This window comes from Chenopodium quinoa, unplaced genomic scaffold (assembly GCF_001683475.1).
Source record: "Chenopodium quinoa cultivar QQ74 unplaced genomic scaffold, ASM168347v1, whole genome shotgun sequence".
Lineage (NCBI taxonomy): Eukaryota > Viridiplantae > Streptophyta > Magnoliopsida > Caryophyllales > Amaranthaceae > Chenopodium > Chenopodium quinoa.
This window is the reverse complement of record NW_018744858.1, coordinates 2,043,296-2,066,340: the sequence shown is the minus strand read 5'-3', so window position 1 is coordinate 2,066,340 and position 23,045 is coordinate 2,043,296. Positions and strand designations below refer to the sequence as shown.

The 23,045-nt window shown below is 34.4% G+C and overlaps 3 protein-coding genes across 4 annotated transcripts; 2 read left to right on the top strand and 1 right to left on the bottom strand.

The window, feature by feature from the left end:
- Positions 1-5,810: 5,810 nt before the first annotated feature.
- LOC110704731 (IQ domain-containing protein IQM6-like) lies at positions 5,811-8,117 on the top strand. The gene is made up of 9 exons (XM_021882539.1): positions 5,811-6,079; positions 6,443-6,557; positions 6,684-6,749; positions 6,847-6,935; positions 7,026-7,116; positions 7,429-7,668; positions 7,758-7,859; positions 7,978-8,059; positions 8,110-8,117. Exons 1-9 carry the CDS (start codon positions 5,811-5,813, stop codon positions 8,115-8,117), a joined length of 1,062 nt encoding a protein of 353 aa, XP_021738231.1.
- A 6-nt stretch (positions 8,118-8,123) lies between these two features.
- On the top strand, positions 8,124-8,722 carry LOC110704798 (IQ domain-containing protein IQM6-like). The gene has a single exon (XM_021882613.1). The coding sequence runs from the start codon at positions 8,143-8,145 to the stop codon at positions 8,698-8,700; it is 558 nt and encodes a 185-aa protein (XP_021738305.1). The 5' UTR covers positions 8,124-8,142; the 3' UTR covers positions 8,701-8,722.
- Positions 8,723-9,071: 349 nt separating this feature from the next.
- On the bottom strand, positions 9,072-21,798 carry LOC110704797 (homogentisate solanesyltransferase, chloroplastic-like). 2 transcript variants are annotated; one of them, XM_021882611.1, is made up of 10 exons: positions 21,487-21,798; positions 20,149-20,270; positions 19,895-20,041; positions 18,994-19,219; positions 13,688-13,761; positions 12,692-12,784; positions 11,547-11,664; positions 11,352-11,414; positions 10,826-10,858; positions 9,072-9,354 (listed from the first exon to the last, which is right to left on the bottom strand). In XM_021882611.1, exons 1-10 carry the CDS (start codon positions 21,706-21,708, stop codon positions 9,280-9,282), a joined length of 1,173 nt encoding a protein of 390 aa, XP_021738303.1. In that variant the 5' UTR covers positions 21,709-21,798; the 3' UTR covers positions 9,072-9,279. The 2 variants fall into 2 exon arrangements, with proteins under 2 accessions (XP_021738303.1, XP_021738304.1); XM_021882612.1 differs by having other exon boundaries at positions 21,496-21,796.
- Positions 21,799-23,045: the final 1,247 nt, after the last annotated feature.

Sequence of the window (23,045 nt, the reverse complement as noted above, 5' to 3'; positions counted from 1 at the left end):
ATTATTTAATTTGTTTTTGTTTTATATGAAAAGGTCAAAATATATGAAACAAGTTAAAAACAAGCCCTAACTTAGTGTTCGTTGTACTTGTTTATAAAATTATATATTCGTACTTGTTTTACTAAATTATTATAATACCACAAGCCAAATTGAAATGAATTGCTCAGTCTTTATGTGAGGTTTACTGTTGAAAGTTGTTCCAAAAATTAAAAGGGTTTAGGGTTGAAACTTGAAAGTACGTTTTAATCCCATGAAATATCACTTGTGCTACATGCATGATAAAGACATGATATATTACCGACTGATATGAGGAACAATTAATTATCTCTCGTGTGTGTGTGTTTTTTTTTTCTTGGTACTTACAGTTTTAACTTTAGCGGAAACTGAACCAGATGAGGTGAAATTCCTTGTTGAAAAAGTGATCATCAAAGAACCTAACAAGCAAGTGATTATTGAAGAAGTGGTCAAGTCACTCGAGTGCAGGAGAGATAAAGAAAATTGTAATGTTTTTAGTGATCCTTGTTGCAATGGGTTTGTTTGTGTTTTAAACAGATGCATCTGAAAATTAAGTTGCCTAGCTGCTTTGCCCTGTGATGGCTTATCCAATCATTGTCGAATTATATATTCTGTATGTGAACTGCTATTCGACGCTCCCAATTTACATGGTGACGCTCCCATTTAAATGTGAAATTACTGTTTTGCCATTGTGTTAATTTGACCTATATAAGGCTCCACCACTTTGTCACATAGTTTACCGAGCAGTTTAATATTATTCCCGAACACTTTGACCCACCACTTGCATTTAATCAATTATTTAAAAAATATTAATCACAACAAAAAAAACCAAAATTACATAACATTAATCATGAGTAAAAAAAATTTAAGCACGAAAAAAAAACCAAAAAAAAAAACAAAAACAAAAAAAAAACAAAAAAAAAGACGAATTTTAGGGACATCCGCCTGAAATTTCCGGATGTTCCTTAGGACATCCGCCTGAAATTTCCGGATGTTCCTTGGGACAACCGGAAATTTCAGGCGGATGTCCTTTGGGACATCCGCCTAGGAACATCCGGAAATTTCAGGCGGATGTCCCAAGGAACATCTAGAAATTTTAGGCGGATGTCCCTTAAGACATCCAGAAATTTCAGGTGGATGTCCCAAATTTTCAATTTTTTTTGTTTTTTTGAATTTTCAGATTTAAAAAAGAAAAATTCTGTTTTTTTTTTATTTTTGAAGAGAATTAGTTTTTAGAGAGAAAGTACGAGCGTTAAATGTGTTGTAACTGTCGGTAGTGAGTGTCGTGAGTTATTTATATACGGGGGCAAAAACGAAATTTCATGAAAAAACTGCGAGCGAGGAGTTGTAATTTGGGAACGACGTTTAACAACACCCATATATTCATGCATGGTTAATGGTGGATAATATCCTACTTTGTAAGATCTTTGGTTAGTCAAGATCTATATATATGGAATAAATAAAAAGTGTACCATTATTAAATGGTACTATATGTATCTTAGTTTTATTTTTGGTAAAATTAAGATGAATAGGTATGTACTTATTTATTAGGAACATTTACCAAAAATTTCCTTATAAAACACTTTTTTTTTTCTATTTTTTTTTTGTGGAAACACAAATTCTTAATTAAGGCGAACTTTCATTAAATTATTGTAAGATTGGTTAAAATTACCCTAAAAGTATATATAGCTATCCTTATATATATAATATATTATAAAAATTTACCATTCTTCAAACATAAATTTTAATCTTAAAAAAACACTCATAATGTATTAGATTATCATATTATCTTTTATAACATGTAATCATTAGAAAATACACATTATATTAAGTTAAACTCATCACAAATTAAAAGTTACCCTTAAAGGGATTAAAATCACCACAAAAATTGTTAAAGTTATAGCTCTCAGAGTGACCGTCTTTCAACAAAACTAACATAAGTCCGACTTATACAAGAGTTATTGTGGAAATCTACTTTATAACCCCTTTTTTTTTTTTTTTTTTTTTTTGTGAAACACAGTACACCTTAAACAATAATTATTTTTTTTTGCAAGGCACCACAATATCCTGGTCACCAAACTCCAGTCATATTGTGACATATGTACAACCAATATAATTTTATTTTATTTTTTTATATTTTATTTAATGAAAATTATATTATAAGATGTTGTAGCTCACTAATAGAACATTTTGTAGCTAAAAAGTAGTGTAGCTGAAAAAATTGATGTGGCAAAAGACAAGCTACGTACAAGCTAAGACATTGTAGCTTACTATGGAGATGCTCTAAGAAAGCAAAGAAAACATGCCATCAAAAAATTTGCATTTTACCACCCCCAAAAACATTTATGCTATTTTATTATTTTACTACTACATACTCCTTTAAAACTTTTTTTTTTTAATACCACCTCATAAAAGACATTAAATAAGATTTCACCGCCTCTTACCTTTATTCCGGTTAAGTTTCCGGTTGTGCTGTCCACATAAAGGCTATTTTGATCACTATTCATAAGATAAGAGAATTTTCTAAATTACTCTCAATATATAAAACATAATATAGTCATGTTGGGTGTTAATTAATTCGTCTTATTAAATAAATTATTAATATTCAATTGTTATATTTTTTTTTTACTAATATGCAATTAAAGATATTTATGGTCAAAGTAATGCATTGGCAAACATGTACTTGTAAATGGAAAAAACTTTTAAGAATTGTGAGAGTATATTTAATATTAAGCCAATTTTAATTTTAAAGCAATTAGAAAATTTTACAAGTATCGTCATTATTAATTAGTTTAAGTTTCTTTCAAAAAATAAAAATTGTTTAAGTATGAGAAATTTGTTAAAACAGATTTTTATGTTGTCATTTTGTGAGAAAGGGTATTTTATTTAAACAAATTAAAGATGGTAATTTGGGACCTTAACGTACTTAATTTTTTGCTCACCAGGACCGTTTCTTGGGCTTCAGTCATTAACTACCACTTTCGACATTGACTATCATGTGCATAGCACGTGCCTTCGTCAAAAGTCTCATATCTCTCCCTTTTTCTTCCCAACATCCATTTTCCACCATTGCACTAGGCATCACCATTGCATTACCATTCAACCACCATTTTATCATCTTAATCAACATTATGCATTAAATAAACTTTAATTAAGTGTTTAAATCAAGTTCAATTTCAATTTTAAGAGAGAGAGACGGAGAGAGAGAGAGAGATGGGGGGGGGGAGGCGACGAGCCTATGTGGGGTTTGCATTAGGGCATTATTAGATGGGTCTAAGGAGGAGAGACATCCTAGGCCTTGTTTAGCAATTGACTGTTACATGTCAGCTGTTTACATCGGCTGCTTTGACTGCTTGTTTACATTGGCTGGTTTGACTAGCTGTTTGACCATTGGTTGTATACAAATATATGTTTGGTAAAATCAGTTGTTAGCTGTTCGCTTCAACAATGTAAAATGACCTTGAAGGATATTATTATGTGTATTCATCTATTATGAATAATCAGTTGTTAGCTGTTATCTATTATGAGTCGTAACTAAATATAAAATACTAATTGGTAATGCATACTTGTTTATTAATTATTTACATACCTATTAGGTTATATCAAACTAAAATTATAAAAAATAATTTATAAACTGTTTAGTGTAGTTAATTTATTATTCAATAATGATTAAAAGGGAATATTAAACAATTATTATATAATTAGTAATAAATAATTAACATCTCTTAATGAATATTAATTATTAAAGTAATTACTATGGAGTAATTAATTAGTTTATTAATAATTTTTAGTTAATTTATTACTTCGTACTAATTGCTAATTATTACTTAATTTTATTAAAAATTAATTTTTTTAATTACTTCATACTATTACTAATTATTACTTAAATTTTATTAAATATTATTTATTAATTATTTTATTAGTAATTAATTAATAATTAATACAAAGTAGTTAATAATAGTATAAATTTATGACGAGCCGAGGTATCGCGCGGCCTGACCAATAACTAGTTTATTTTAGTAAAAATCTAGAGCGATAAAAACTTCCCTTCTTAAATAAATGCTTATTAATCACAACCACAACCATTAAAAACGAAAAGGTCAGTAGATATTCCTCTAAAAAAAGTCAAAAAGAATTTTTGGAAAAATAGTTGTCAAAGGTTTTTTTTTTAATTGATTTTTCCTATTAATGATATTTTCTCCATCCTACATTGTTTTTTCCCTTCTTTTATCCAACCTTTATATAATTAATTTTCCTCTTTTGACAACTTTGTCCCATCATTTTGTATCATTGTTTCTCTTTTCTCCTTGATGTTTCCTTTTAGTTGCATTCTTTTTACAGATTGATCAGGCAGAAATCTCCTTTTGATGGTATGTAACTCTATATTTTATTCTAAGATTTTCATTTTTCTGCAAACAACAATTAATTGAAGTATATATATATATAACACATTTTGCATGTTTATTTTTTATTTACATGATTTTTGAAACTTGTCTTTGATCAATTAACTTGTTAAACATAAAAGGCAATGAATGGGGTTTGCATAAAATTTTTACCCTTGTGAGAAACGCAAAGAATGGAGCTTTTAATTAAATTTTCTTGTAAAATATTTATAATCTTTTCATCTTATGAGAGATAGTAATGTGCAAAGTTAATTTAAATTTTCTTGTAAAATATTTATAATCTTTTCATCAAAGTGTGCAATGCATTTTATTAAATGCCAAAATGCAATGCACTCTTTGATGTGCAATTTTCAGAGGTTTTTTTTTTTTTTTTGGTCTGTGTAAATGATGTTTTTACTTAATAATCACGCAAGCAATCCCTTGAATAATTCCGTTAATCATGCAAGTAGTAGTTATAATCTGAAACCTCAATAACAAGTCAAATTACAGAATAAATAAAAATACATAGCCCCAAACTTTTATAAGAGGAGAGAGATAATCTAATAAAATTAGGTAGAAAAACTCGTCTTTGATAAAAAAAAAAATTAATAAAAAATAAAAAAAAAAAATAAAAAAAATCACGCTCATAAAATAATAAACAAGTTAAAAAAAAAATAACTTGAAAATAAAGGTTTACCACCAACTTAAAGACTGGTGATAGCCCCTGGAACAACAAATTTTCTTTAGTTTGAATGTATATCATATAAAAGAAGGAAATTAATTTATGTACGTATATTCCCATTAATTGAAATAATGCTTGTTTGCTGCTGGCCACAACATGTGGCGGATTGATAGCATGTAAAAGAACAAAGTAACCTCTATAACATTAACTGAGTAACCCCTGTAATACTGATCAAGTAACCCATATATCACTAACTGGGTAACCGTATAAAACTGACGAAGTAACTCATGTAACACTTACCGAGTAACCCCTATAATTCAAATGAAGTAACCGCCTTAATGGCCGGCCACATGGTGTAGCCTGCCATATATAGAATTTGTGTTATCCAATGTATTTCGTATGTGACTATTGCTTTCAGATGGTGAATCATTGATCTTTCAAAACTTATGCAACATACATTCTTCATATTGATGTAGCACAGCCTTAGTTGTACAATGTAACTGAATATGCATTCTAACTTCAAGTAAATTTTACAGGGAGTTGGACCTCAAAGACTATGTTCATCTACAAATACTTATGAAAGTTTCATCCTTCACTGTACGCTATGGGGCTAATAATCTCTAGCTGTTTTCGTGCTTGAAGCCTAAAATTTGTCTTCTAGAGATCATTTGGATCTGCAAAGGAATGAAGATCAGAAGATGTGGATGTTAAGTTTGTAAAGGCTATAAGAGATGGACTCAACAGAAGAGATTACGATGCAACTTCCATTTTCATGTAGTATGGAAAATGTTGATGAAGCTAACGCTGAACAACTTGATTCTAAACAATCGACGTATACTCGAATACTACATCAGACTACTCCAAAAATACCATCCTCATCATTAACACCCAAGATGCGAGATAATAGAAGTTTGGCTGCAGTAAAATTACAGAAAGTGTACAAAAGTTTTCGGATCAGAAGGCAGCTTGCAGATTGTGCTGTGCTTGCTGAACAAAAATGGTATGATTGCTTATTTATCTTCTTTAGGTCATCAAATCTGAATGTATTTTGTCATTGTACTAGTTTTGCTTTTCGATTTTGAGACTTTGAAAGTGTCATGTAAGATTTTGAACAATCGACATCAAAAGTTGCAGGTAACATGTTAAATCGTATTCTTATATGCATAACTGTCAACCTGCAGTAGCCAAGCAACTGCTAGCATCTTAAAATGACATGTTAGATCATTATCATCATTCGATTTTTCCATCAACTTCATGCATCAGTTACAAATGCCTAACATCAAGAAGGTTCCGTATATAATATCAGTCAATTTTCGAAAACAAAACTTAATAATTGTTCTAAGTCTCTAAATGATCAATGTAGGTGGCAGGTACTAGACTTTGCTGAACTCAAGCACAGCTCTATTTCATTCTTTGACATAGAGAAGCCTGAATCAGCTCTGTCGCGATGGTCAAGAGCAAGAACAAGGGCTGCTAAAGTTAGTAATCAAGAATTTCTCCAAACATGGTGCATATGCACTATACTTAATTGGCTCAATTCCTAGCATATACAGGTTTTTCTTGTTTCATAGTCCATATATTCATGATTTTTTGGCTTCACTTAGGTTGGAAAAGGCTCGTCTAAAGATTCGAAATCTAGGAAACTTGCCCTGCAACATTGGCTCGAGGCTGTGAGTTAAATCTACATACACCATATACTCATCAACACAAAGGTTGGATCTTATTCATCTTCGAAACTTCTAACATACGTCCTTTCCTTGTCGATAGATAGATCCTCGACATCGCTATGGACACAACCTACAATTTTACTATGCAAGGTGGCTTCATTGTGACAGTAATCAACCATTCTTTTATTGGTATAAATTCTATGATTAACACAATTTCAAAAAGTACAACCATTATTCAAGGTAGATTCATGACAAACATAATTTGGCTGTTGAAACTAGGCTTGACATTGGAGATGGAAAAGAAGTTGACCTAACTGACAGATGCTCGCGATCACGACTTCAACAACAGTGCATCAAGTACCTAGATCCAGTGAGTTGATTTTCTCTAACTTCTCTAACACCTTTCTTACGATTATTTCTTCTTTACAGTAACCAGCCATTCTGTTATTGGTACGAAGACAAACTAAACGACTAATTAACCCAAATTGAACTGGCCTAAAGCAAATGATCCGTCCTGCTATCTCTCCCCTCACCCTCCCAAGAATAAAATACTCCATGGAAAACAATGAATAAAGCCACTCTAGTTTATCGCTTATCCTATGTATGTATGTACATTGTATTGTCATTTGATCAACATCAGTCATGAGGACAACCTAAGACGATATGTGATTTCGTGTTATAGGGAGAGAGGGAGGCTTATGAAGTAATAGTAGAGAACGGGAAGCTCATATACAAAGCAACTCAACAGGCTGTTGATACAGTAGGAGTGCCTAAAGATACTAAATGGATCTTCGTTTTAAGCACGACAAAAACCTTGTATGTTGCCCAGAAAATCAAAGGCAAGTTTCAGCATTCAAGTTTCTTGGCTGGAGGTGCTACATTATCTGCTGGCAGATTGATTGTTGACAATGGCATTTTAGTGGTACTAACAATTTTTTTTTTTTTTTGGAACATTATTTTTTCGGATTTGATTGATTTAGTTTTGACTTACAATTTGTTCAATTGTTACAGTCAGTTTGGCCTCACAGTGGTCACTACCTTCCTACCGAAGAAAACTTCCAGGCATTTATGTCGTTCCTCAAAGAGCATAACGTCGATCTCACTTGTGTCAAGGTATGTAAAATTCCCAAACCGAATTCTATCTGAACGACCCGTTTGCTGCCTCTAGCTACTATTTGGAGTTATAGAGTAAAGAATTATGTACTTGCCTGATTTTGTTTTGTCAATGTAGAGTACACCACAGGAGGAAGAAGATGGAGTTAGTAGCAAAACTCCTGCCTTCCGCACGAATCAATTTAGAACAGAGGAAGAAGGTACTAGTTCAAGCTGTTTAACTCAAGATGATAATCAACCAAGGCCACAGGTTTTTAAGCTTTCAGAAGTCGCCACCTCGGCCATGCTAATAAAAAGATCTCAGCTTCTAGGCTCTAAGATTGCCAAACTTAGAATTCCAAGCATGCATGAAGTGGTGGAAGAAGAGTTTAAGACACCACAACCACCACCAGAACAAAGTCCCAGTAATGATGGTGATGTTGAAGAGAATTTCTCAACAGACGACGGCTTTGAGACAGCAGAAGAAACGCTACTCTCAGAGCATGATTTCATGTGTCCTAAACTGAACTTATTTGAGGTGTATGACGATCCTGAGTTTGAAGAGCGAATATCAGAAGCAACAATTCTCAAGAGGATCCAAAGTCACAGAAGAACCAGATCTTACCAATTGGGTGAACATTTACAATTTAAATGGACAACGGGAGCCGGACCTAGAATTGGGTGTGTGAGGGATTATCCTTCAATGTTGCAATGCCAAGTGCTGGAGCAAGTGCAATTGTCTCCAAGGAGTACAAGGAGTAGTGATGCTACTCCTCGGAACAAGAATTATACCCCCCGGACATCATCAGGTTTACACAAAGAAACATCTCCAAGTAAAAGTAACCTTAGTCCTGAACCCTGAACAAATCAATAAATTTCCAGACACTAACTACTAATCAGTAAAAAAGTTAAAGCCACGCAGAAACTTTCTGTTTTTGACTATGAAAAGCATCAAGAACTGTGACATGTAACCATGTATCTTTAGGCAACTCTTGTTTTGCTCTTTTTGACAATGAGGATTATCTACTTGCCTAACAAATTACGCAATTACTAGATGCCTTATTATGAACCAGACTCGAGTTAGCTATTGGTCAAGGATAGAGTACAACTTATGACATGATTAACTTTTACCCCCCCTACTAGTTACCTATCTATTAAACAATTAGCCTGACTCTTTGAAGTTCAATAACCAAACTGGCAAGGGAAAGTCATCATATTACTGACTCTGTTGCATGCTTGCACTGTTGCGACTATAGCTTTGGATATTAATATATGGTGAAGAATAAAGTTATCATGACAATAACCTAGAATGTCATACATTTTGGTACATTACATGGTCCGAAATAGGGTACATGCTATGCTATTTGGATACAGTCAGTATGTTGAAATATAAACAAAATCAGGAAAATTCTTGCCTGATCACCTAGGCTCCCGTGAATTTTCAAAGCAGAGGAAATATAATATACTCTGCATAAAATAGATTCCAGATAAATCTGTAGAAAGTTGTGATTGCTTCCTGCAAAATGAGGTCAAAGAATATTCAGAAATTGGAAGCTGCTTATACAGATATACTAGCGAGCACCTTTCACTGGGGGATGGGGTACTGGGGTGGGGGAAAGAGAGAAGTGCTAAACAATCATAATAGACCAAGGTTGAAAGAAGAAAACAATATGAAGAAAGCTTGAACTTGGCATGAAACAGCACACTACACTATGTTTGGATAGTCACAATGGAGGGAAAGGAAAGTGAGGGATACAAATTCCTTTGCCTTTTTCTTTCTATTTCTTGGCCTTTTTTTTATTAAAATACCATAGTTAGATAAGACATAGGGAAAGAAAATAGAGAGACCCGCTTTCCTTCCCCTTTTAATAATTCTAATTCCTCCATTGTGAAAGAGATTTGGAAGGAAAATGGAAGGCCACTCTTTCCTTCCCCTCCATTTCCCTTCACTACTGTGAGTAATAGTGATTGATTTTAAGGTTAGCAATTAGCATGGCTCCTTCAAATACTATCAAATAATTTCTTAGTTGCATCTGGCTGGATCTCTCAGCCCTAGCCAGCAGCTGGATTCTTACTAGACGATATTTTCATCGATATGCTTCCAGCTTACATACCAAGATTGACTAAACATTCACATGAAACTGAAAGTGATGACTTAGCTATCACATTTTGATTCAAATAGGTCCATGGAAAGGGTCAGCTTTTCCTCTTGACCAGCACATCTCAGAAAAATGAAGCTGAGTAGTGAGGACTTTTAAATGTGATTTTTACTTGGAATAGAAGCTTTCTTAGCTTCCTCGGAGGCTTATTATCTTTCCCCTTAAATGGATATCTTAATCAAATAGACAAATAATTAGTGACTGAAAACAATTGTAATGGCTTATTAGGTGTTTTGCACACCATTTGGAGATTTTGTCACCTACACTACTACATTCCATCTTATGAACTGAATTTCATCCTTGTTCTGGTCAACCATTTATTGGAGTAACTTTAATTTTCAGTAGCAGCACAAAAATAGCAGCCAGAATTTCCATCCAAAACCTATGTTACTCAGACACTTGTCAGATGCAGATATGTATCCAAGTGTTAAACATGGCCATTTTATGAAAGCTTTGACTGATTTTGGCCCAAAATGAAGTGTCTTAGAGTCACACTAACGTGCAAGTGCCAAGTATCTAACTTGCAAATTTGAGGTGAAATTAAGGGTCAGGTATGGTCCAAAACACAATCAATACTGAAATTTGAAATCCTCATGTTACCGCAAGGCCAATTTGATCTAGATTATACTTTGTATCATTTACTCAGAAAAGTATATGAATATCTTCAGACAGAATAGAAGAAAGGACTCAATCAAAAAACAAACAGTGATAATGATCAAATTTTCATCTCTACAATAAGGCAAGTCTATCAAGAAAGATCTGAAATAAGATAATAATCACAGTAATTTGGCCCTAGCATAACATTAACAAAAACATGTAAAGTATTACCTTGGAGTATTTAGCTTGGTCGAGCAACCATGTCTGAAGACAAGAATAACAAAACACACACAAAGAACTCACATCAGAAAAAAAAAATAGTGAGTATTTTATCCATGTTAGATGATATGTTCACTTTAGCTTAAGCACACACATCGGTATATTAATGCAGGTGGCAAGACTTGACAGTTGATATTTTGATTTCAACCAACAAAATATTAAAAATTTGGCTTAAACCAACACTTGCAGATGTATCTTGGACAATTTTAACCTAGGCCATAAAGATTCAGTTGAAATTGCTTCTGCTCATCACCACCAACACTTGCAACCTAGCATAAATCCAACAATCCACAGGCTTTGAGGGATGACATGTCTATGAAATATTTACTAATTCCAAACATGATATCACAAGTGTTTCATAAGGACTATGCTTAACGTTAAAAATGAGGATGGTATTATAAAGCAATTTGCCCCTCTAACATGATAATGATTGATCAGTTATTTAAGATTTTTTCCTATCAACATTATGAGCGCATACCTGGAAAACCAAACATATTGCCAAAATGGTGTGTGTAGGTATCATCAAGCTGCACCTGAAGGCCTAAACAACAAGCAAACCAATCATGTTATCATTTGGAAGGGAAATTTTCTCAGCAAAATACAACTTTCTAGAACCAAAACCTAAACTACAAGCAAAGATATACAATGAACATGTCAATTAAAGAAAACTCACCTCGGGTAAGAAAAATGCAGCAATGATAGAGCCAATATAGTTAACCAGCAATAGGCCAGAACCAAGCAGTGAAATATTTTTCACCCCCAGCTTTGTTGCCAGGGTTGATATCTGAAACCTATAAAAGCATTATGTTACATTAATTTAAAATTTCATTGGAGAAGAACATGAGAAATATGAAGGGAAAACATGTTACCAATGATACTCCCTTTGTCATACAATGGCGTATACCATTTCCATTTAGGGTTTTCCTAGATTATGTAGGGCACTTTCCATCTCATAATTTGACCAGCACATTTTAATTTTCGTTATTATATCTACAGAAATTTAAAATTTGTCCAAGTTTCTCTTTTCAATATAATCAGGCCTTACTATCTCTTTCTTATAGCATCTAACTCTCATAAAATTATACTTGTATATGAAATGACAAAGCCTAATGGAAGTACTCCCTCCGTTCTTTTATGTGCTACCCACTTTCTGTTTTTGCCAGCTCTTTTTTACTATAGTCATATTGTTTTATTCTATTTTAGACATGCCTGCTTTACCATCTTACCCGTCTTACCTCATTTTCTTACAGCCATCCACCTTTTACATTCTCTCTCTTAGATTTTATCCTACACACACTAACCTACTTCAAAATTTTCTCCGTGTCTACAATAGGCCGAGTAAAACATAGATGAACAAGGGGAGTACAGTACTACATATCAATTCACCATTACATTAACCACTTCTCGCTATATGCATGAAAATAGAAGCTGAGAGTTCTTCATATTAAACTATTAACACTTTTTTTTTTTTTTCTCAGAGAAATGAGTGCCATATATAGTTGTAAACCCTATGATGCCCTAATAGGAAACAAGATTATCAAATGTGTTCAAATCTTCGATTTCCCACTATCCCCAGAAACTTGTTGGATGATAGAAATTCTCTTCAAAAGTTATTAGTCTTGTCTCACTGCTACTAGCTGTTTGTTATGTACTTATGTATACGTCTATTTGTTCAATAGATCTCAAAAATCCATCTTTCACATAAAGCCCTCCCGCTGTTCTTCAAAATATTCTATGCTTTCTACATAAAGCAAACATGCAACTGATAGAAAATTCATCAAACAATTACAAAGAAAAGATGATAGAAGCAGGACTTACTTGCGATCTCCTTCCACATCTGGGAGATCTTTTGTTATGGCAATCACCAATGCAAACAAAGTTACAAATGTTGTGATGAATACCACAGGATAACTGCATATCAAAATCACAGTATAGAGTGTGTAAATGTCTAGATTAGCTCAATCACAATGGTGTACATGCAACATCAAAGAGTAAAATTTCGACTAGTATCACACTAAAGTCAGAGTAGTTTTGCATTATATTGGACTCAATCAATATGCCTTATTAACTGTTTGGGCTTCTTATACATTGTCAAATAACACATGGTTTTTGCAAATCATCAAATAGAAACAACTCTGTCACTGCAGAAGTAGGGGTGCATAACTTTCCTCCACATACGCCACTCCCCTCAGTCTACTACTCTATGTTACTTAGACTCTTCTACAGTCAAACACAAGTATGTAGCCCAGTTTCCAGCCCAACCAATTTGTAAAATGCTTTGCATGATAATACTTATACCCATGTTGAAGTATCTCCAACACAAGTACTTGAGGTGAAATGCAAAATCCAAGTAGCATATGCCTTGCTTTAGGTAAGATCTTAAATATTCTGGGATAGTATTGGTATTGCCATTAATACAAAACTATTGAGCATTTGAGCACAAAATCAGGCCACAAAGAAAATACATAAACAGCCAATAATTACAGCTAAAAACAAACATTATAGACAGCTGAAAATAACTCTTACTAAGGAAGTCAGTGATAGAACCGAATAATTCACCAAACAGATTACAAAATGCTAGGTTTTTGCTATCAGAAATCTGGATCAGGGTGGCAGAGATATATGAAACAATTTTCTAAGACATTAAAAACTTCTATTGTAAAATACTTCTGTAAAAATTCACTTTTCCAATCATAATTCTAGACAGAATGAGCATTATTATCATTATATAAAAAGCCCTCTGCGCCGTTTACCTAATCATAGAAAGAACAGACTCATGTTTCTAGAAAACTGTATTGAGAAACAAAGACATACCTCCACTCAAATGGGAGTCCTAAAGCTGCTCTGGTGGCATAGTATACACCAAAATTAAGAAGAAATCCACGAACCTGCAAAGTTATTCTGCATCATCTTCATAGCCTTGTTGAAAAGTGCATAAAGTAACCCGAGCACAAGTATCTCTGCTATGATGAATCTGCTCATGTAGACACCACGCTCACAAATATACCCCAATAGCAATAACTAGGGGGTGACCAAAAATAACTGGTACCAGGTTCTGGACTCAGATTTGGTATCACCGGGACCAGTACTGGATCCAATATCTCGGAACCAGTCATGACCGGTTCCAAAACCTCACTTCTTGGATTCAGTACCCCTGGGTACCCTGGTGGAACCAATTCTTGACAGATCAGAAAATTGGTGAAATTGGTCCAGATTTTTATACAAACATATATGTAATAGACATTGCAAGTATCTCTACAAACCCAACCCTCCTAATAAAAAAAAAAGCCAAGCCTGCCCTACCATCATACTTTAGGATCTGCTTGATTAACTTATTTCAAACAAGACAAGTTAAGTTCTGACAACAACAAAGCTTTAGTCCCAAAATTATTTGGGGTCGGCTAACATGAATCGTCATAAGGAATCGTACGATATAAGGAAAAGGACATAACAAATTCATCACTTAAAAGAGTTTGAAAAATTTGAGTAAAGTGAGTAAACGAAAGAGCATTTAAGAAAATTAAGGGAGTTTTAAAAAAGAACCAAGAATAAAATTCAAGAAAAATTTAAAAGAGTGGTTAAAACGTTGAATTGGATAGAATTAGCCAAAACACCACGTCGGTCGGCTACTAAGCCGATACAACTCTACTAATTCCTAGATACAGAAACACCACTAGGTACAATTGAGAGAAGAAAATTGGATACAGTAGCACCACCAAGGTGTAATGTAACGGATTTATGTAAACGCAATTATGCTAATTAAACACGAATTAAGGGAAGCTTGAGTAGTTTGATTAATTAAGTGGAAAGTTAACAAGGATTACATAGCTTGAAGCTATCAATCTCATGGTAGCTTTAGGCTACTAATCTCAAAGGTTTCTAACTCAATTTCTGGATACCCTTACTAATAACATTATTACACTACTTATACTCAAGCCAACTAAGACAAGAAGTAACCCTTAAGATGGATACATGTGATACTTAGCTAAAATGGCAAAACCACATTTAGATATTGTTGAGACTTGTCGCTTGCTTTCCTTAATCTCTTATTAATGTGTTTTGTCACTTTTTTCTTTGTTGTTGTTGACTCCTTTTGTTGTCCCTTTCATTGACTCCCCTTGTTGACCGTTTTCTTTCACTGCTTCCCTTTGTTGACCGTTGCTTCCTCTCCTTGGCTTGGGCCTACGTGTATAAACTTTGATGGGTTGGACCGTGCCACAAAGTGGATCCATAACACAAGGATTAGGGAGATAGTACTCCACCTAAGAACACTCAAAGTGTAATTATATTTTCATTCTCAAAAGCTTGAGTTTCACGGTTACATTCATGGCTTATTTATAGCCTTGAATTAGTCACTATTACAACCAACTAAGTTAATGCAAGAAGCTAATTGATGCAGCGAGTAAATGATAGTATTGAATTTTGACGTTGCCAACATGGGGGGTATAGGATGCCGACATGAAGGAGCTTCTAAATGTTTGTCAAACCTTGTCAAACTTCCCTTATTGGAGAAGACTCGACCCCGAGTCTTTGCTCTTCTCCATTCTCGTAATATGGGGACAAATCAGCAACATTAAGTGTAGCTGAAACATTATATTCCTCTGGAAGCTCAGTTTAACATGTGTTCCCCTTGGAAACCTTTCCTACCTTAAGTGAATCCAAACCAGATCTCCTTCTTTAAAACAAGCAGGTTTACGAAACTTGTTAGCTTGTTCTTGATAACGCTGATTTTGCCTTGTGATTTGAGCTCTAACCTTCTCATGTATCTTCTAGATTTCTCTAGCTCGTTCATCGGCATCACCGCTAAAGTGGTTAGGAGAGGGTAGTGGAACTAGATCAACTGGCGTAGTTTGATTTTCACCGTAGAAGATCTTGAAAGCGCTTTCACCGGTGGTTTGGCTTGGGAAACAATTGTAGGCGAACTCGCCATGTGCTAAGACTACTAACAACACATCCCACTGTCGAAGGTTCTTGCTCACAAGACTTCTCAATATATTCCCAAGAGTCCTATCGACAACTTCATTTTGACTAACACTGCAATTGTGTTCCTAACTTGCGCCATAAGGTCTGCCAAAAGTGGCTCATAAACTTGACATCTGGATCAGAAGTGATGGTCTTTGGGATTCCGTGTAGGCGTACGATTTCTCGAAAATAAAGATCAGCAATTTGCATGACATCATAAGTCTTATTGCATGAAATAAAGTGAGCCATCTTCGAGAATCGATCAGCAACCATTATGGAATCTTTGTTGCGTTGGGTCCCGACAACAAAATCCATACTAACATCCTTCCAAGGAGGGGCAATGGCGTGTAAAGACCAGTATTTTGACCTAGGGCATTAGCAATATGACATGCTTGACATCGCTTGACATATCGATCGATGTCACGAACCATGTGTGGCCAAAAGAAATTTTTAACAAGTACGGTGTCAAAGAAGATGAGTGGTTACACAACATCTTCCACACTCGATGTACATCTCATGGCAAAATATGTGATGTCATCATCGATAGTGGTAGTTGTGAGAATGTGATTGCCGCCACCATGGTCGAAAAACTAAAACTATCAAATACCACATTCCTATTCCGATGAGTAGCAGTATGATCATCATGCTAGGTTGCACGGAAACGGATACGGGTACGGGGACAAGATACGACAAAATCAAAATTTTAAAAAACGGGTACGGCATGGATACGGCAAAAAATAATTGAGCAAAATATAAATCCATAGAATGTTTTTATAAAATAAATAAAACAAAAAATAATACAATACAAATTAAAAGAAAAACCACTTGTAATGTCTTAATCACATGATAATTAGATAATTATAACCATTCAAAACAAAACAAAAAAAAAAAAAAAAAAAAAAACAAGCACAAACCTACTGACTTACCGCTGAGAATCCTGAGGCAACTGCGGCTACAGTAAATTGAAAGGAAATTAAAAATTATTCAAATAATAATAATGGTTTTTTTAACTGCTATAGTCGAAGAGAAAGAATATGAGAAGGAGAACTGTAGAAAGAGAAGTAGAAGGAATTGCAGGTGGTCGCCAGTGTCGGGGTGGGTCGCAGGTGGTCGCCAGTATCGTGGTGGGTCGCAGCAGGTGATCGCTTGCAAAGAATTCAAGGAATCTTGGCTTCTCAATTTCTAGGGTTTTTGAGAAATCAACCTGGTGTAAGTAAATTTGGAGTTTTTTTTTTATAAAAAGGGGTTGGGCTTGTATTGAGGACGTCATCCGTCCCCAAAACGTTTCCGAAGCTCCTCCCAGTTGTCCCCAAAATAGCTTCCCGTAACACCTTTCGAGGGTACGCCATGGGGACATATTTGGGGCGTACCCATCCCCAATACGTCCCCCATCACAGTCGTCATGGTAATCAAAGTTGTATGCTAATTTTATATTGTCATTCCGATGAGTGGCAGTATGATCGTTGAGATTCCAATAAAAAAAATTTGGAATTAAAGTTGAAATTCCAGATTTTGAAAAAGGTGTTCATCACGATGAGTTCATTGAATGGCTCTACACCGTGGAACGTGTCTTTGATTTTAAAGACATTGCGGACGAACACAAAGTCAACTTAGTTGCCATCAAATTTAAGAAACATGCATCCATTAGGTGGGAGAATTTAAGGCGACAACATGAACGAGAAGGTCGTAGCAAGATTTGCACATGAGATAAAATGAAACACGAACTCAAGCGTAAGTTTTTGCCAATCAATATCGCCAAGATCTTTATTTTCGAGAAATCGTACGTCTACATAGAATCCCAAAGACCATCATTTCTAATCGAGATGTCCAGTTTATAAGCCACTTTTGGCAGACCTTATTGCGCAAGTTAGGAACACAATTGCAATTTAGCTCAGCCACACATCCTCAATTGAAGTTGTCAATATGACTCTTGGGAATATGTTAAGAAGTCTTGTAAGCAAGAACCTTCGACAGTGGGATGTGTTGTTAACACAAGCCGAGTTCGCCCACAATTGTTCCCCAAACAAACCACTTGTGAAAGCCCTTTCAAGATCGCTAACGGCAAAAATCCAACTACACCAGTTGATCTTGTTCCACTACCATCTCCTAACCACTTTAGTGGTGATGCCGATGAACGAGCTAGAGAAATCAAGAAGATACATGAGAAGGTTAAAGCTTAAATCACAGGGCAAAATCAGCGCTATCAAGAAATAAGCTAACAAGTTTCGTAAACCAGCTTGTTGTAAAGCAGGAGATCTGGTTTGGATTCACTTAAGGAAGGAAAAGTATCCAAGGAGAACACACGGTAAACTCAAGCCCAGAGCCGTTGAACCATTCAAGGTGCTAAAATTCAGAGAAAATGCATTTAAGATCAAGCTTCTAGGGGAATACAATGTTTCAGCTACATTTAATGTTGTTGATTTGTCTCCATATTATGAGAATGGGGAAGAGCAAAAACTCAAGGTCGAGTCTTCTCAAACAAGGGAAGTTTAACAAGGTTTGACAAACATCTAGAAGCTCCCTCATGTCGCGTCCTATACCCCCCATGTCGGCAACATCAAAATTCAACACTATCATTTACTCCTTGCATTAATTAGCTTCATGCATTAACTTAGTTGGTTGTAATAGTGACTAAATCAAGGCTATGAATAAGCCATGAATGTAACCGTGAAACTCAAGCTTTTGGGTATGAAAATATAATTACACTTTGAGTGTTCTTAGGTAGAGTACTATCTCCCTAATCCTTGGTGGTGCTACTGTATCCAAGGTTCTCTCAATTGTTCCTAGTGGTGTTTCTGTATCTAGTATTGTAGGAGTAGCTGTCTATCAGACCCCTAACCAGTACGTTGTCATACCTTTTTACTTGTTATCCACCTTTTTCTTAAACCCACTCCCCTTTTTTTCAAACTTTCTTTAAAACAAGAGTATGTGAACTTTCTGGAACGTAGGTAGTATGTAAAATGCAAAATACTACCAGAAAAATACAATGTTATAAAATATGTTATTATGGTCAACCATGGAATCGTTTGTGCATCAAATAATCTTACAAAAAAAAAATATTCTTTGCCAAAGAGTAAATGCGACTCCACAGTGTGAAGCTAAGTAATTGCTACACACTTTAAATGCTAGAAGAAGAAAGAAGTAGATAAAAAGCATACCGTTGCAATTATAAGAAATGCTACGACAGGAAATCGCTTCATTCTAAATGGAGGAACAGAATAGATGGTTCCAAGAAACAATCCCAAACAATATAGGGACGTTATGAAAGGACCAAAGTTTGATGCAACAATAGAAAATCCAGTGACCGCAAAAGCCAACACTAGCACCCATGCAGATCCGACAGAAAGGTCTCCTGCTGCTATAGGTAAATAAGGTTTGTTCACCCTGTAACCAAAATAGAAAATCGCACTTACTATTTCAACTACAACAAGTTTAGGAAATCCAAATCCAGAAAGATAAAATACTAAACATTGCCACCAGACAAAAATTGCCCTCAATTATTGAAGTGCAACTGACATATAGTCGTAGATGAAATTATTTTCAGCTGTAAGTAAAAATAATTCAAGGATGTGCATTTCCTGGATTATTTTAAGTTGCTAATAATTCTGACATAGTAACATGACAAAAATTCCAATTTCATAATTATGTCAAAGTGTGTGTTTGTGTTTGCAACACATTCTGCAATAATTTTGAAGTGGATGGATAGAAGTATGCCATGACTCAAGGATTCTGGGATACTGGTGGTAGCCAAGTGCTAACTGCATTGAGGTCTTGTATGATTTTCAAGATTTAGAGTTTTATGTTTTAGACGCCTTAAATGGCCAAATAAGAATCATCACATAATTAGTTATACCTATCCAACAACTATGGCCCCAACAAAGTAAGTAGGAATATTCAAATTCAATTAAAAAATTCCCATCAGAAATTTAATAAGGTTGAAATTGCATGGTATGGGCACACATAAAGATACTAGCTGGTGCCAATAATGATTAGCCTCTTAAAAACCAAATAGAAAAATTACAAACCAAATGACACTATATCACAATTATAATTGCATACTTATCAATACCAATATCGTAGATCTGATTGATGCCCACTATATAGCCATTCCCACATATCAGAGCGACAAGACCAGAAACAGCCTTTAACACTAGAGACCATTTTATCAAATTTGGATTTTCAATAAGTGCTCTCGCCACCAAAGCACTGCCAATAAGAAGTACAGAAAGAGTAGTTCAGTATACCCGCAAGGCCTTCATAAGAAGAATAACCTTAACAACAGAAATTGCTGGATTAGAACAGAAGCAACTTACAAGGAACCTAAAGCTGTTCCACGAATAGTATGTGGTCTTAGGAATCTCCAAAAGGCATTTCTGAACTCTGAAACTTTGTCTACAACTGGATCAGAGTCAGTGGCTCCAGCTTCTGCACTAGCCTAAAAACCACTTGAAAATCTTAAATCAATAGGATGTGCTAGAGATCAAACAAGGCTACACAAATACACAACTACACGCAAATCATACAATTTAAGAGAACTTTAGCTTCACATAACAATAACAATCTTTCTCAACGACATTAGGTCGTTTGTGTTGGATTACCAACTTTCTCAGAGGCTAAGAGCTTGTACAGATTTTCATATTGAAGTAAATGATTGCAACTTTGAAAATGATGTTATTCTTTCCCTGCTTGACAGAGAATGCACTGGTGCAACTTAGTTGGTGTTATATTGGCTCATGCATTATTAACTCATGTCTACTCGTTAACAGCTGAAATGCTGGATTTCCAAAGAGGATCAAATGGGATATAGAATAGAAAACAGCTCCTCACTTCTTGAATGAACATCATTCATCATTATCTAAGGAAACTACAACGAAATAGACAACCATGGCAAAGGCAGGAATTCAACTCCACCTACTAGAGCTCAAAGATACTGGTAAAATGTATATGTAAACCAAAGACTAAGACCATAAGGCATGATTATGAAAGTTTCTTCTTCTTAATCTTCGAATCCTTTGTCGATTCATCCAAGGCATGTAGCAATAACAAATACACCTTGGATGGCTTAATAAGTTACAAACCACCAAAGAATAGCCTCTCATTCAGGTCTCTAAAGTTTAAAATTTATCAATGATTAATATAAATTGTGAATGCTTCTCAAAAAAGGCACACCAAACATTGAATCCCTTACTGAAATCATTAGTTTCAAAGTCCTAAAATATTTTATAACCCTCAAACTACAATATGACACCAGCAACTTTGTTCACTGAAACATACACAAGACATAGCCTTTCAATGCAACCGCAATACATACTGTAAAACCCACCAAGGGATATCAAAGATATGTAGGTCAGTTTCAAGATTGAAGTTAAGTTGATATCGGTTTCGAGTCGTAAAATCTTGTTTAAATTCCACAACTTTGTCCTCCATTAAAATCAATTCAAATTCAATAATCTTAACCAATCAATAATAAAGCTTAAATCAATCAAAATAAAGCATCACAACAATATCCCAAAAATTAGTCCAATCATCATCATCACAAGTACAAGAAATTCATCCAAAAATCAAACATACACCAAACAAATTACATTATTATATAAAATAATAATTGCAATTAAAAAATAAAAATAAAAATAAAAAAGCAAGTAAATTACGGGAAATACCCGGATGGATAAACGGGCACGAGAGCTGGAAATTGTAATGGTGGGTAATCTGCATTTTCTTGTTGATTGAACGGAAGAGAAATTTGTGGGAAATCCCAAAGAAATTTTGGAGGGATTTTGAATAAGAAATGAAGTGGGGTTAGAGAAATTCCGTTTGATTGAAGAGATAGGATGAAGATGAGTGGAAGTGGATGAACACTGTAAGAGCTCCATTTCGAATTCAAAAGCAACACGTCCAGTCAAGTAGGATTTGAGAAAGAGGTTGGGTAATGAGTACCGGAGACTAAAATTTTGAAAAATAAGTGATGACACACTCTATTTTTCTATTTTCGATTTTTTATCGTTATATATCTTTAATTTTGTAAAAAAAAATTGAAAATTATTAACTAATAAAATACACATTATTATGAATATAACAAGACCCCACTTGATATATTTTTTGTTTATAAATTTTACGAATGTAATAACATTTCACTTGATATATTATTTTTCCTCAAAGATTTATCATACACATTAAGTAAAACATTAGTCACAATCAAATCAGATCAGCAAAAATAAGATGAACCACATAAGCCCTTACTTTGACTTGTGGCTTTATGCATTATTTACCTACACTCTTTACTTCCTCCGTTTTTTTTTTTTTTTAAGTTGGCACATTTATTTGGCCACGTTTGTCAATGCACAAATTTAACCATTAACATCTTTAATGATTATCGATAAGTAAAAATGATAAAAAGTTGATATTTTGAAAAAAAAATATATCGTGACAAATCTAACAAGATCGCACATAACTATATTTTCACTACGTATAAATCACAGAAGACAACCATAGGGAATAGTAACATGGTTTTTACATGATTTGATCTCATGACTTCAATATTACGAAGTATAACATTACGGAGTAGTATCTTTTGGAACAAAGATCAGTATCTTAACCACTAAACCATAAATATTTGGATGTTTTTTTCCAAAGTAAAACAATAATAAATGAAAATAAATTGACCCAAGGCTACACCTGATCCTAAAAAATATTTATTTTATTATAAAATGAATAAATGTTATTTCCTCCATTTTAAAATTAGTTGATATATTTTGACTTTTTAACGCTATTTATGAACTTTGTTTTGACAAACGTTTGTGAATTATAAATGTAAGGGAGGGACCTCAATCGGATGACCTGTTGAGTTTTTACTGATAAGGTTGAACACTCAAAAGAGTTGGCATGAGGAACCTTATACCACCTCTGAAGGGCTAGTTGTAAGGGATAGCTCCTGCTGAGTTATCTCCTGCTCCCAACTATACTTGAAGGGCGCGTGATGACCATTAGAGGAACGCAGCAAGGGCTCAACAAGCCATTCAGGTCGGCGCCATAGGTTGACCAGTCAAGCTCTGACTTAGAGGAGTTCGTATACCTATAAATAGTACGCCAAGTAGAATGAGTTAGACACTTTTGAGTTTATCACTCACCCTCACTTTAAAAAATACTCTTTCTCTTTAAACACTAATTAACTTAAGCTTTGGAGGGGGGTTTCTCGAGCCACCCCGGAAGA

What these genes read in the sequence shown, in the direction of transcription:
- LOC110704731 (XM_021882539.1), top strand. Translation starts at nt 5,811, where the DNA reads ATGGACTCAACAGAAGAGATTACGATGCAACTTCCATTTTCATGTAGT. An exon ending in CAAGAACAAGGGCTGCTAAA is followed by an intron (nt 6,558 to 6,683) that starts GTTAGTAATCAA and finishes GGCTTCACTTAG; the next exon opens with GTTGGAAAAGGCTCGTCTAA. An exon ending in AATCAACCATTCTTTTATTG is followed by an intron (nt 6,936 to 7,025) that starts GTATAAATTCTA and finishes TGTTGAAACTAG; the next exon opens with GCTTGACATTGGAGATGGAA.
- LOC110704798 (XM_021882613.1), top strand. Translation starts at nt 8,143, where the DNA reads ATGCTAATAAAAAGATCTCAGCTTCTAGGCTCTAAGATTGCCAAACTT.
- LOC110704797 (XM_021882611.1), bottom strand. Translation starts at nt 21,708, where the DNA reads ATGGAGCTCTTACAGTGTTCATCCACTTCCACTCATCTTCATCCTATC. An exon ending in CTGCATTTTTCTTACCCGAG is followed by an intron (nt 11,415 to 11,546) that starts GTGAGTTTTCTT and finishes CTTGTTGTTTAG; the next exon opens with GCCTTCAGGTGCAGCTTGAT. An exon ending in CAATATGTTTGGTTTTCCAG is followed by an intron (nt 10,859 to 11,351) that starts GTATGCGCTCAT and finishes TCTTGTCTTCAG; the next exon opens with ACATGGTTGCTCGACCAAGC.